Genomic DNA, 14,195 nt, shown 5'->3' with positions numbered 1-14,195 from the left:
TGTGAGAGATTAGCAAGTCAATGTAAGATCGTAGAGCCGCCGCCGCCACATAGAGGACACGAGCTTTAAGTCAAGTTATATGATACTTCTATGCCTCCGCTCCCACCCACATCAATGCTCCCAAGCTTCACAAACACATTCAAACCAGGGGAATGAAGTACGGTCAAATAACCCTCACGATCCACATGACATTGACCACGACGTAGAAAACACTCATTTTAAACATGAATCGGAACAATTTATCGACTTGAGTTGGTGGCAGGGGGTACTTGGGAGAGGCAAATCATAACACAATTAATATTTTTCATGGGCGCCGGGTACACTGCGTCTACCTTTCGAGCTGACGGCAGACAAAAGCGATAATCATTCTGGGGGCCGGAAGGCAGAGAAGTGAACGTTATGAGGTCCACGAATGAATGAATGCCACTTCAGTACTGATGTATGGCGGCAATACGCAGACTGCGAGACGCAGTGATCATTCAGCAGACAGCGTGAAGAGGATTCGGAAGCTGCGCTGCGTGTGACAGTTGATGCCAAATGGTGCTTTTTTATATATAGTTAGTGCTCACGAGATTACACCCAAAATCACCGGTTCAAAGCTGATCATGGAATCATCGTTTATCATCCTAGCCACACGTTGAATTGCCTATGAAGATTGATTGAGGGGGGGAAGGGGGGAAGTCGTGGAGAGACAGAAATGCTTTGGTTCCCACACATTTTAAGGCCAGATCCTGCAGCTCTCCAGCGGCTCTGAGCAGTATGTTGCAGTTAATCTTAAGTCGTTACTCAAATAGAACATACACAACAACTATTGCCCCCCCCCTACCCACAAACCATAATAATACATTGGCAAGACCCTCATGAAAAAGATTTGTGAGATGCAGTGAGGCTTTCCTGGAAAAACGAGCATAATGACAAAAACAATGCATTAATTTAAAGTTCTTTAAGATTTGCTCAAAATGAAAATAACAACTCTTGCCAAGTAAGCAAATACTGAATGAACTGCTCCCACTGCCACCATTGACAACTGCCTTGTTAAATAAAGACACACACATTAGTGTAATGTTTCCGGCAATGCCACTTGTGATTGACAGGTCGCTGGCGAAAACAACAAGAGTGGGAATTCCACATTCATATGGTGGGAGCCAATTTTTCCACTGGACATCATCATCATTCAGCAGCAGATGCAGCAGCAGCAGCAGCCATAATCAATACACTTCTGCATGAAGGACTCTCCACGCTGTTGCCATACAATATATACCCAGCTCGTAGGACAAATGAAGCACTCAATTTAGCAATGCCAGAGAGATGATGCACTGAGTGACATTGATTTACTATGTTATGTATCTCTTGGATTCGTTTTGGGGTTGTACCACTTGTTATTTGGGACGTTGTCCGACGTTTTGCTCTAAGAGCAGGGAGTTTCTTCAGGAGTCGAATATTTAGCGCATGCCGACAGGCACAGATTTCAACACGAAAAACATTGGAGAGCTGTACAGCGCAACCGCTAAACACCTACGCAGTAGTCAAACGCTTTGAACGTGCTACTGTTCAATCACAGAGGCAGGGTGAATGACGATTGCGGTGGTTTATTTTTGGTTGGGTTTTTTTAATTCTCTGAATCAAGTGTGCAGCCCTCCCCTCACCAGGGCGGATGGCAGACACAGGCAGGATGCGATGTCCGATGAACTTCCCACCCTCCTCAAACACCCCGATGCGAAGTGACGCAAGGCTGGGCAGCACCACCTGCAGACACAACCACGCATACTCGTCATCACGACCGCCAGCCATGGTCAACCGTCATCGTGGTCATTCCAATGTGGTCTTTGTTGGTCTCTATGTCCAGGCACTGTCTGGGTAGGTTGAGCAAAAACATCTCTCCATACTTTCCACTCTTTTCATTTTCTGTCTCCATTACTCTCCAGTCCTCTCCCTTATTTCTCAAAGCCTCAACAACATTATCTGTAAACCTCATTTTTGCCTTGGATTTCTCAGTTTCCTTCCCTCCGAACAAAAAACGTTTTATTTTTGAGAATGTTGTCTCCTCCATCTGCCAATCTTGCCTATTCTATCCTTTTTCGAGCACTTCTCATTCTCCTGCCAAGTCGCTGGTGTGCTTGTCCTTCACCTGATGGCATGTCACTGGATTTCATTCACTTTAAATGTTGTTCTCTGCATACCGCCTGCAGTGGCCAAACTTTATTGGCACAAATATCTTCATGAAGTCAATAAGACATGGGATAACCCACATAACGGAAAGTTGTATCACTCTTCTTCATCATCACCATCAGCCAAGATAAATCCACTGCTGGACGAAGGCCTCCCCAAGTCGTCGCATTCTCTCATGGGTTCTGCGAATGTAACAATCAGCTTGGCATCTGCACATGATCTGATTTCAATGCTGTATTCCTTGGCCATCATCATGGATGATGAAATCGGAGTTGCAAGTGACCAGGTATCATGTTTCAGGCTGCACTACCGTTAACATCCTGCCACGGCGATTAAATGTTAACTACCTCTCCTGGTATACAGGAGACCGTGGGTTCGATCCCAACCCTGAGGCCTGCTGTATATCTGGAGTTTTGCATGGTCTCTCTCCCTGTGGTCACGTGGATTTTTCTTCAGATACTTTGGTTTTCCCCTTCACATTTAGAAGCATGCGTTTAGATTATTTGGCTGCTATAAATGTCCACGTGATAAGCCACCTCGTTGAGCTATCATTTGTGGCCAGGTCGCATCTGAAAAAGAGCTGCATAGCTCAGTGGGTCTTACCTGGTAACATAAACAATATATTTGTTTAGTAGTTTTAGAGAGCGCTTTCATTCGTCATCAAATAAACGTTGGTACCAATATAGTATTTCAATCAAACATGGTGCCAACAGGTGGGATATCTGGCCTAAGCCCATCATAAATTCTTATTATTGTTTACTCAGGAAAGGTTCACCAATTATAAATAAAAATTTTATCAGGAGCATCCTGTCTTCTTGTCACAGTAGGGGGGGGGGGGGGAATGCTGCTTCTTAGTGTAATTTCAAGATCTTTTTTCATTATTGCAATAATTGAGCAGTGCCAGTTTATTTTGCGTCTTAATAAAAGGAAATGAAAAGCAGTGGACTGACCTTATCAAAGACAAAGGGGTCCTCTTCCCACACCGGGTTGATGGAGTTGTTGTCTTTGCTGGTGCGAGTCTTGTATTTCCGCTTGGTGTCCACGGGCAATCCGAACATATCCACCTCCACGTACGTGCTCACTTTCCTGTCCGACAGGAACTGGCCCGAGATCACCTGAAGCGCAGCAGATGCGCACACAGAGAATTTCTCTCATCTTACTACATCTCAATATCTCTTGTCTATATCTCCTCCCTTCTGTCATCTCATGAAAAGTGTGTACATTGAAAGTGGGGGCCTCAAAATATTTGTTTTGCTTTAGGCCGCCAAAGGGGATGACACCACCGCTCTCCGTCTATTCCTATGCTGCCACTCCAATCACTGTCTACCCCTGCCCCTATACTGAAATATCTGCCCGTGCCAACGCTTGCATTGTTCACGCGGGGGACACCTTAACAGAGATGGTGTTGGCGATGACCCCGTCGATGATGTCCTGCGTGAAGGGGTCAAACTGCTTGTCGGCCCGGCGCATGAACTCTGGCTTGAGCAGGTAGCCACTGCGGCAGTTGTACTCGAAGATGCCCATGTTGAGCTGCATGGCCAAGTCTGGGTGGCGAAGAAGGTGAGAGAAATCAGTTCTCAGTGTGGGTTGTGAAGGAGTGTGGACATCTACCGGAAATCATTGTGAATATGCATAGAGTGAAACAAAAAACTGTCCTTGGTTAACCCAACACAATACAGTTTGGATGTATACAGCGTATATAGACGCAGCCATATTTCAAGGTGTTGTAAAAATAGTGGGACGTGAGCATCCAGGGGAAAACTATATATTTATTTCCTTATTTCGTAAAGGGAAACACACGGTCACAGCAAGAGGAGGAGAGGAGATCTTGAGTGTCCACTTGAGCAGAGAGTCGAAAGAAAAGCTTGTTGGTGGAAGGGAGGTTCAGATTACAGGGGCAACAGCAGAAAAAGAGCGACCTCCCGCTGGCAGAAGGTAGACTGGGCACCTCATAAAGACACCCGCATGCTCGAGTCTTCAATGTGTCACAGTACGGCTGTATTGAGACTTTTTACTAATATGAATTTAATCTTAGCGAAATACCTACTATAATCACCAAGGAATTTCTGTGGTTAATGCGCGTGATGTCACTGCACATCGAACAGCCCCCCTCATTAATAATCATGAGCAAGTGACGTCCTCCAATTGGACACTACCCCACCCCCGCCCATTAATAATCATGAGCGGATGACGTCACTCCACATGGAGCACCCTCCCCCCTCATTATTAACCATGAGCGGCTGACGTCACTCCGCATGGGGGGGCGAGGCACCCCCTCCCCCCTCCTCTGCGTCAACTTACAACCCTCACTACAAAGGCAGAACCCTCACGTCACGTGATCTCCGTAACGCTATGGAGACAACAAAGTAAAAAGGACGTCGTTATGAACAAGGGATTATGACCTTTAAATGAAATAGGTCTGTGTCACCGCGCCCTTACAAACTGCACACGCATTAATGCACTGAATATCACGTCGTGGTCTGCTTATCGCTTGCAAGTTTCAGATTTACTGCAATACACCCGTCCTTGGATGGGCAAAAGACGAGTTAATCATAATAGGCTATTCTAGGATAGGCGAGGACGGTGCTCTGTGCTGTGAACCTAGTGACCTAAAATTGATTCACGGCCATAGCTAACGTCAGTGGAGAGTGACCATCGGAACAAGTCCTGGCCATCCTTCACCCTACAGTAGCAGTAGAAGAGTGATACAGAGGCAGCTGAGCAGCAGTGAGCAAATTACTAAAGTGAATCAGGGAGCACTGGATCATGAATCAACCTGACTTATTTGCCTTCACTATACAAAGTACAGAGAGGTAGGAAGTGGGGGGTGAGTCACCCAAACTACTATTTTATTGTCATTATTTTTTCGATCTACGTGACTTTACCGAAAGAACCATAGAAAATGAATTCCTGCAGTCACGAAAGAAGTTTAAAGTAAAAATACAGCAACTTTAAATCGATGTCCTATCTTGTACATCCACGTGCTGGTTTCAGGGGACAAGAGGCGCGTTAGGGAAAGGCTTTGGCACGAAACAAGCAAGTGATGTGGAGCAGAGCAGCTCACCTAACGTCTGGTAGTTCAGGGCCACCATCTGACAGCCAGCGTTCCAGAACACCTGTGGCATGTAGTTGGAGGAGTCGACTCGTGTGCCCTTGGGATAGATCCGGCTCAGCTGGGTCTTGTTGTATCTTCAGGAGTCGATGCGGTGTTGATGGCGGTGGACAAGTCGAGAAGTTGCTGATTAAGGTGCCACAACAGACTCGTACTTTGAAGATTGTTTAAAAAATATATATAATGGTTTTAGCACCATATACAGTTTCTTTTTTTTTAAATGAAATATGTACATTTGTAGGGAATACTGCAACGGACTAATGGTTATCCCCGCTGCACTTGCAATCCGGAGGGTGCGGGGGTTCAACTGGCGGCAAGTGAAAACAATGGTGCAAGTTTCTTAAATCCGCCTGCCTCAGCCCACCCGGCAGTGTAACCCGGTGCACCAGGGTAAGGTGAATCATTATGTCATGTGTGGTGGGGTAAAGTGGCAGTACTGCTACACCTTCAAGACATCAGGCCACAGTGGAAGAGTAGATTTAAAACAACTTTTGAGTAGGGCTCTCTAGAGCCCCCTCCAGTTGGAGGCTATTCGGCTAGCAGTGGTGAGATCAAGCAATTGCTAGGGCTGCGCCTTTGCCCTTTATAGTTTTTAACTCCGACTGTGCTATCGACATCATATCACGAGATGAAGAAGTGTCTATACGGAACTTTCGCAAAGCAATGCATCACCTTGTGTCAGAGCTGGAATTTCGCCAATTGAATTGAAAGAAAAAACCGTAATGACATTTTTTTCTCTCTACAGTTATTGGTAACCGGGCTGAGACCATCAATTCACGACGCTTCGGAACCTAGTTTAATCATGGGCAACTGAGATCCTGGTGCTGGCTCAGTGCTCTGAGCCCCGAGCTACCTGGTCAAGTCAATAAAAAATGTTTTGAATACCATATTCACAACGTTTAAGAGAAGGAATTTTTCATAATATTGATAGTGCAAAAATCGATTGCATTCTGCCTTGGTTAACATTTTTGAAGAGTTTTTTTTTTAATGGCCACAATGTTTGCAATGAGATATGCAATTAAGTCGATTGGAAAAAAAAGGAAGTTCAACTTTTTAAGATTAAAAAAAACGTATTTAATACAGGTCCTGAGACTATCCTACTTGTGTGACGACAACTCCTTGACAAGTTTAGTAACTCTACAGGAACGCTAACAAAGCGACGATCGTTGCACAGCAGACAACTACCAACTCCTTCTCGCCAAATTCACCAACTTTCGACACCCGGCATCCTCTGCACGTGGCATTTTATTTTTCTCTGTGCACATTCAGATGATAGCAGCAATAGACAATGATTGCTGCACAACACAGATGCGTCCTGACATCGTGCAGAGTAAGCTAATGACTTGTAGCATAAAGTCACCCTGATGAAGCTCACTCGATGTCCAAGCTTACTAACCGAAGAAGCTCAACGCAATTTGAGTGAAACTTAGTATGCTGATGTTAAATTCGGCTTTGACTTGTGCTGAGCTACAGGAGAGCTTTATTGGTCAGAATTTGATCAATAATTTGGCACGTACAAATAATATCTTTGCAAACGTGAACAATCTTGTTGGGTGGTGGAAGTTAATCACAATAATGTTGGCATACTACTACTATGTAGTCATGTAGCCAAACCCACTGCACTGGATAAACAGGAATATATTTAAGTTAGTCTTAAAACAGTAACCTTGTTTTTTTATTATTTTGGCGATTACATAAATATAAAAAAAAACTTAATCCCAACTCTTTGGAGCTGGTGACCATTGCAAAGATTGTGCAAACACACCATGCAATGAGTGCGTTTCGAGTGTCAGAATCGATTTCAATCGATGGATAGTAGCCTGCGGTCAGCTTATAAAAGTTGAGAAGGCTGTACCAAAATATTGCCGATGCAGAAGTCCAAGACTGCCCACTAGTGGAAAGGATGACCAACCGACAGGAGAAGTTTAAATTCCTGTGGCACACCAACAACACCTTTTGTAAACAACATTGCCGTGGATCGACCTGTGCACAGTTACCACCCCGCCCACCCCCCGTACGAACATACTCCAAGGTAACGAGCCCAGGCACGTTGGCCGCGTTGCCATAGCTCAATGGGCTCTACCCCAAATAAACCGACCGTCTGGGTGCGTTTTCTTTGGGAACCTCGATTTCTTGCCCGCAAGCCAAACACTCATGAATGGAATTGGCCAATTATCCCAAATGCAATACACTCCTTAAAGAGTCGGGGCTAAATTGGGCTTTTTATATAAACGATATTATGATGAATCAATAGTCCCCATGAGTCAAGCCCTCTAAGTGAAACCCACAAAAATTGTACCATGCATGGGGGGAATCTAATAGATGAATCTGATGTATTGCGTAAGTAAAATGTGTGTCATAAATCCTCCTCCACTCAGCAAAACCAATTAATAAAGATGTCACGTGAACAAAGTACTCATTTGTTACTGCTTCAGCACCACCGGTGTGTTGTTGGAAAGCAATGTCAGAACATTTAACGAATTGGGTACGACGTTTAACTGGTAGTTAGAGCCAGTATCATTACAGAAATCTGAAAATATCCAGTTTACAGAAATCTGAAAATATCCTTCAGTATTTGTTCACGTGACTTTATTAATTTGCTGTGTTGAATGGAGGAGGTTTAATGACACACATTTTACTCAAACGATTTGTTAAAAAAATCAATTACGGATCACAATAATGGTCGTGCATGCTTACGCATCAAATTAGATTCATCTCATATGAGACAAAAAAACAAATCTAAGAATAAAACATAACAAAAAGGACATTAAAATGCTTACAAGTAATTCAATCTATAATCAACAGTGGGAGAGACAATAAAAGTCACGTACCAATGCGTGATTCATAAACACGGTCATTCACAAAAAACAATGGAACTAAAACTGAATAGTGTACAATTACAGGCACAAAGATGAACAAAAGGACATTAACAAAATATGAAGAAAAGTGGGCTTGGACAGGACACGTCGCTACGAGGAATGATGGCTGATGGGCCATAACAATGACGGTATAGCAACCAAGTAATGGAAGTATATTTAAAAGTACCTTCATATAGGAAACGGAGCGATGAAATCAGCTCGTGTGCATGTCTTAGATGAATTATTACATCTCATGCTCATGACAGGTGGACAGTGCCTTGTGGAGGCCTTCACGCAGCAGCGTAATGACCATGATTTAACTCACTGCATCGCGCGCTTTCAGGTGCGCTTCTGCGGCCGTCTGGAACGCCCTTCCTTCCAGTGTTGGGAAGCTATGCACTTTTAAATCATCATCATCATCATCCAGATTGGAGGGGGGAGGACGCCACGACGCCAGTGGGAGGATACTCCACAAACTCCACGGGACACTTCGTGAGCTGCTCCATGCCTTTGCTCTCCACGAAGGAAGACATCTCGTAGTTTCGGTTCCTCTCTGACCGGGAGAAAAGGGAAAGTTTCGCGTGTCATTTGTTTCGGGCAAGCGAGAATTTGTTGAACCAAGTGTGGAATTCCCGAGCGCAATATATTTCACGTGCCACAAGTCTGACGGCCGAAAGCAACGAATGTTTCCACACGTCAAATTAAAACATAGTTGATTTCTTATGTAGAATAATGCAAACACTTTAAGCAATGTTTTAAAACCAGTGTTACATTTTGAAAATTATCTTCATCACTATATGTTTTAAACGTTTTAATTGTTTGTATTACATGCAGGTACATGAACATTGGCATCACAATTTCCATCAGGTTGTGAAGAGAAATAACAGAAAAATCCTCCTTAAGTCAATCTGTATGCAACACAATTGCAGCTAATCTGTGATAAGGCCATGAAGCAGTGTTAATTTAGTCAGCTGTGAGTATCATTGTGGTCGACGACAACCTGTGCCATTTTAGTCAAGGCTTAGTCTGTGGATATCATTGAGTCAATAACACTGAGAATAGTGTTAATTTAGTCAGAACTGTGTTATTTGAACGACTTGATAAAATCCACAGACTAAGACCGAACTAAACTTCCACGGATTATCATTGACCGTCGTCGATTTTAAGACTAAAGGGCTCATGGCATCAAACTCTGGCCGTGAGAAAACCATAGAATGCTCCTTTATTATAAAGAGTGGACAACATGTTGGGCGACGTGCCTTTATTAAGATTCATTAACGATTTTGATCGAATGGTGAATGTGTAGGTTTCCATTAGAGCGGTAAGAGCAAATCCAATAACCTATTTGAGTTCTGTTGACAGTGAGCAAACCAGATTAAGCATGCAACGGCCTTGCCAAGCAGCTCTGTCTTTCACAGGAGCGGAGATGATCGAGCAATTCCGTGACCTACCCAACAACTTTTGCAACAGATGTCACGTCCCTTGCAATTTGAATAATCACGTATACAAAACGGGGAAAAAATAATCATCGTTTTTCAGGAAAATCTGTGATCTCGGAGTGTGCATTATTATATCACTGGCCTATGTAGCGAATGCGACAATAAAATTACATTCTTGATGTGAAAAATATTACACAGTTGAAATCTAGTTGAGGCTGCTCATTGAAATTCAAATCATCAACGGCGACTAAACCACGACAAAAGACAGCAAATAAAGATACCACAAATAAAGATACAACAAATAAAGATACAACAACGATTGTGGAGCACTCGGTTTGGCAACCCTGCTGATAAACTTGATTTTTTTTAAAATCCCCATCATAAGATGCACACTCCAGTACCATCCCAACCTGCTTTTTTTCACATGAGTTTAAATTCCGCATAAAACTGCATTGCACGAGTGACCTCACGCCTCTTTTAGCTTGCCCTTCAGTACCCGGTCACGTATTTTTTCATCAGTGCAATACACACGTTGTTCACCAGGCGGCGAACTAGTTAACACCAAACGATGCCGATTATAGATTTGTTTTCTCTTTCAGGCAGCGAGTTGTTTTGTCGCTATTTCTGGTTTCGCAACCAGTGCCAACGCAGCATCGCCGAATAACATACTCATAACCCCGGGGCATTCTGAAAAACAAGCCATATGACCTAGGTCTAAGGTCATAGGTCGCGCATAGCCAATCGTCAAATTCTTAAGTCCATCGCTCCTTCCATTCAGAAAGAACGGGTCCTCAATCCACTTTGTAGGGGAGCATATTGCTCAAGCAAGTACTGCGACTGCCAAAAGAATGACGCATGAGGAATGAAAGCTGACACTCACTCTTGGCATCCTCAAACGAGTCGAACTTGATGGGCTGCACGTAGTTCACCAGGTTGGACATCTCTTCCGAGGCTCCCGCTTCAATGCTTGCAGTTCCCTGAGCATCCAAAGCGTTCATATTTAATACAAAGGTACAGGGCTGAAATTATTTCCTTACAGCACTGCTGGTGGAAGGGGATCCATTAAAGCAGAGCTCAAGAGAGCCCCTGTCATCCGGCCTACTCTTCCACACTCGGGAGACGTCTTTCCTCACAGCAAGGCATCCAAGCCGGGAATCGAACCCAGGCTCTGCTTGCTGTGAAGGAAGAGTGTTACCACTGCTTCCACCCTGTGGCAAATAACAACCCTCTGATGTGTAGTATTTACCTATTTAATACGACATTCTGAGATTCGGTGTGTTACCGCACCTCATCTGTGTTGGCCTTTTTGAGTTCCTCTTCATTGTAGTCTTCATCATCGCTTCCCACGTCCTCATCGCCTGTAACAAGTTGGCATCACTACTTCAAGAGAATCACCCAAAAGAACATGCATATTAATAGGCATGAACTCCAGCCTCCAAGCAATACCATCCTTGCAAGGCTAAGTGTCCGTCCGCACAACACTCGCGCTCCATGTTCAGTAGCACACGTGACATGGCAGTGACATGGCCGAGTAGCAGCAGAGGTTTGTGATTCGAGCCCAGAGGCCACCCTGGTTTATACTGCAGGTGAATTAGCTGTGTGCTTCACAGTTTATACTACAGGTGCATTCACTGTGTGTTTCACAGTTTATGTACTACAGGTGTATTCACTGTGTGCGTCACAGTTTATACTGCAGGTGTATTCACTGTGTGTTTCACATTCACTGTGTGCGTCACAGTTTATACTGCAGGTGTATTCACTGTGTGTTTCACATTCACTGTGTGCTTCACAGATTACACTGCAGGTGCATTCACTGTGTGCTTCACAGTTTATACTACAGGTGTATTCACTGTGTGTTTCACATTCACTGTGTGCTTCACAGATTACACTGCAGGTGCATTCACTGTGTGCTTCACAGTTTATACTACAGGTGTATTCACTGTGTGTTTCACATTCACTGTGTGCTTCACAGTTTATACTACAGGTGTATTCACTGTGTGCGTCACAGTTTACACTGCAGGTGTATTCACTGTGTGTTTCACATTCACTGTGTGCTTCACAGTTTATACTACAGGTGTATTCACTGTGTGCGTCACAGTTTACACTGCAGGTGTATTCACTGTGTGTTTCACATTCACTGTGTGCTTCACAGTTTATGTACTACAGGTGTATTCACTGTGTGTTTCACAGTTTATACCGCAGGTGCATTCACTGTGTGCGTCACAGTTTATACTGCAGGTGCATTCACTGTGTGCGTCACAGTTTACACTGCAGGTGTATTCACTGTGTGTTTCACATTCACTGTGTGCGTCACAGTTTATACTACAGGTGTATTCACTGTGTGCTTCACATTCACTGTGTGCGTCACAGCGGGCGGTAAAAACCATGACGTTATCTGAAAAAGAGGAGGCCACCGTTCGTCGGCGTCATGATCCAAATTTGACAAATGATGAGCAAATTATATTTATCACGCATCTGGGAAAAGCCACAGACCAAGACTGCATTTACATGCCGAGGTATTTCAGAATCAGAATATTTCACCTTGTGCCACACAGGGACAGCTGCCACCAGGGGGGGTCCCCTCAACTAGACGACAGGAGGGCACTGGAATGGTTGAGATGAAATGTGATGTAAGGTGCTGTGAGTTGCATTCATGATCGCTATCAATGGAAACCCTTAAGAGCCCGATTTGCATGAGGAATACCCCAGAAGTGCTTGCCTCCAGTTATTTTTCTGAACAACTTTCTTCTCGAGCTGACACAAAATTGTAGATAGTCATTCATACATGGGTAATGCCACGAACATTTTGGCCATTTGTAAAAACACAATCTCCTCTCATTTCTACGGGAGGCACTACTGGCTGGGCTATGGCTCGCTATAATTTTGCAGCTGCGTCAATTCACCGCCCTCAAACCACTGAGCGAGCACTTGATGTTGCGGAAGCAAGGAGCGACGGGTGCGTCAGCGGAGTATTCTTGCGTACGCCCAGCGTCGGTCTCATGGGTTCACTCGCCGCGTGAATTACGGTCCGTGTGCGGAGCCTCCGTTTGACGTCTATAAACGTGTCAAGCGGCCATTAGTTACTTCACCTTTCTTTAGCTCGCACCTCCCAGAGTACGTCGCTATCCGGTGCAAACACGGGCACAAGGTGCGCCATGAAATTTACTGCGCTGTCCAGCCGTGTTCGTAAACAAAACAAGAAATGATTTTAAAAAGCTTCCGAGCTTGTCAGTGCCTTCACAAATCTTGGCAGCCCAACGTAAACTTCCCCCGTCCCGTCCTCAATCGTTGCCGCGCCGTTTGCCGAGCACCGCGTTATAAATAACGGGACATCCATCGTAGGCCTACGCATCAACCCCTCTGCCCAAACGGCATAGTCCGTGACAGATATCCCACATATATTTTACAGCTTAAGACACAGGGGGTTTGGAACGTTCTACTTGTTTGCACATGGGGGTGGCACAGCGATTCTAACTGTCCTTGGATCAAAATAGAGTCAACCACTGCTGACTTTCCCACAAAGTGATAGTAATTTTATTGACCCCACAGGAACGATGGGCTGAGTCAACCCGCGGCCAGGCTTTGAACTCGCCGGCCTGCAATCACAAGCCTCTTACTCTGCCCCGCTGAGCCACTTGGATACAGACCTGAATTACCTAAGGATTTCTTGAACATGGTGGACTTCTGCCAGTCAGTGTTCTTGGCGACTCTCTCTGTGCCGTTGGGTGTAGCTTGAGCCTGTGAGTTGTCTGCTGGCTCCACTCCTATGGGAGATGCTGGGGGTCATGTTAAATTGTACTGTGGGTGCGCCGTGCATCTCACGAATGCATGAACTAAATGCACTTCTGTCTTGTTTGCTCAATTATGCTCCCATGGGAATATGCTCTGCTTTACACTCTCGTCGGGTAATTAAAACATTAATAACGATGGCGATATTCCACACAGTGTCCGTGTCTACCACGGGGTTATGATGATGAAGATGATAAAGATAAAATAATGGCCATGTTCTACGTGCAACAAAACCCACTGTTGGTCTGTACTACCTTCACCAACCCACACTGACCAGTGTGGTGAAGTAGTGTCAACATGACCCTCACAGCCTGCGCTGCTTGGGGAAACTCTATTCCAACAGTGGATTGGCGAATGTCCTGTGACTCTACAAGGTCTTCAATGTGATGTGAGAAACCACAGTACACAGTGAATATAGTTATGAATGATGACAATGAAGATGACAATGTATGTAATTTACATTTGTGTGTTCATGCACAATGATGATGATGAGCATCATGACAATGACGGTGGCAGTCGTGACAGCAGTTGTGACGACCACCAATTGTGGCCTCTGCTCACCAGTTGAAGCAGGAACGTCCCCGATGCTGGACTCGCTCGGAGTGTTGGAGTTCGTCACCTCCAGCTTCTTGCGGGCCGTATCCGCCTTGGAAATCTTCTTCTTCTTGTTCTTGATGAGAATTTTCCCTTTGAGCTCTTCAGGACTGGGTAGCGGCACCCCAGATTCCAGCTGAACAACAAAAAACGGGCAAAATAAATACACGAGGGGATGGATGATACGAGGAAAGGCACATGGGAGGAGTCGTCCCACGCGCCAGAGCGACCGTT

General features: G+C 44.8%; 1 protein-coding gene across 5 annotated transcripts in view; it reads right to left on the bottom strand.

Moving 5' to 3' along the window:
• LOC116943154 (1-phosphatidylinositol 4,5-bisphosphate phosphodiesterase beta-1-like) overlaps positions 1-14,195 on the bottom strand; it is a 169,565-nt gene that overhangs the window by 20,259 nt on the left and 135,111 nt on the right. Inside the window, exons 14-22 of one of the 5 annotated variants that reach the window (XM_032955743.2) lie at positions 13,929-14,097; positions 13,226-13,354; positions 10,866-10,936; positions 10,459-10,555; positions 8,608-8,692; positions 5,234-5,358; positions 3,559-3,713; positions 3,120-3,284; positions 1,647-1,746 (exon numbers count right to left, since the gene is read on the bottom strand). In XM_032955743.2, the coding sequence (XP_032811634.1) occupies positions 1,647-1,746; positions 3,120-3,284; positions 3,559-3,713; positions 5,234-5,358; positions 8,608-8,692; positions 10,459-10,555; positions 10,866-10,936; positions 13,226-13,354; positions 13,929-14,097 (1,096 nt within the window). The remainder of the gene's footprint in view (positions 1-1,646; positions 1,747-3,119; positions 3,285-3,558; positions 3,714-5,233; positions 5,359-8,607; positions 8,693-10,458; positions 10,556-10,865; positions 10,937-13,225; positions 13,355-13,928; positions 14,098-14,195) is intronic. The other 4 variants (XM_032955744.2, XM_032955745.2, XM_032955746.2 and 1 more) reach the window with 4 other exon arrangements.

Source organism: Petromyzon marinus, chromosome 17 (assembly GCF_048934315.1).
Source record: "Petromyzon marinus isolate PM22_M1 ecotype Great Lakes invasive population chromosome 17, UKy_Petmar_22M1.pri1.0, whole genome shotgun sequence".
Lineage (NCBI taxonomy): Eukaryota > Metazoa > Chordata > Hyperoartia > Petromyzontiformes > Petromyzontidae > Petromyzon > Petromyzon marinus.
The sequence above is the reverse complement of the archived record's forward strand: the minus strand, read 5'-3'. Positions and strand labels throughout refer to the sequence as shown.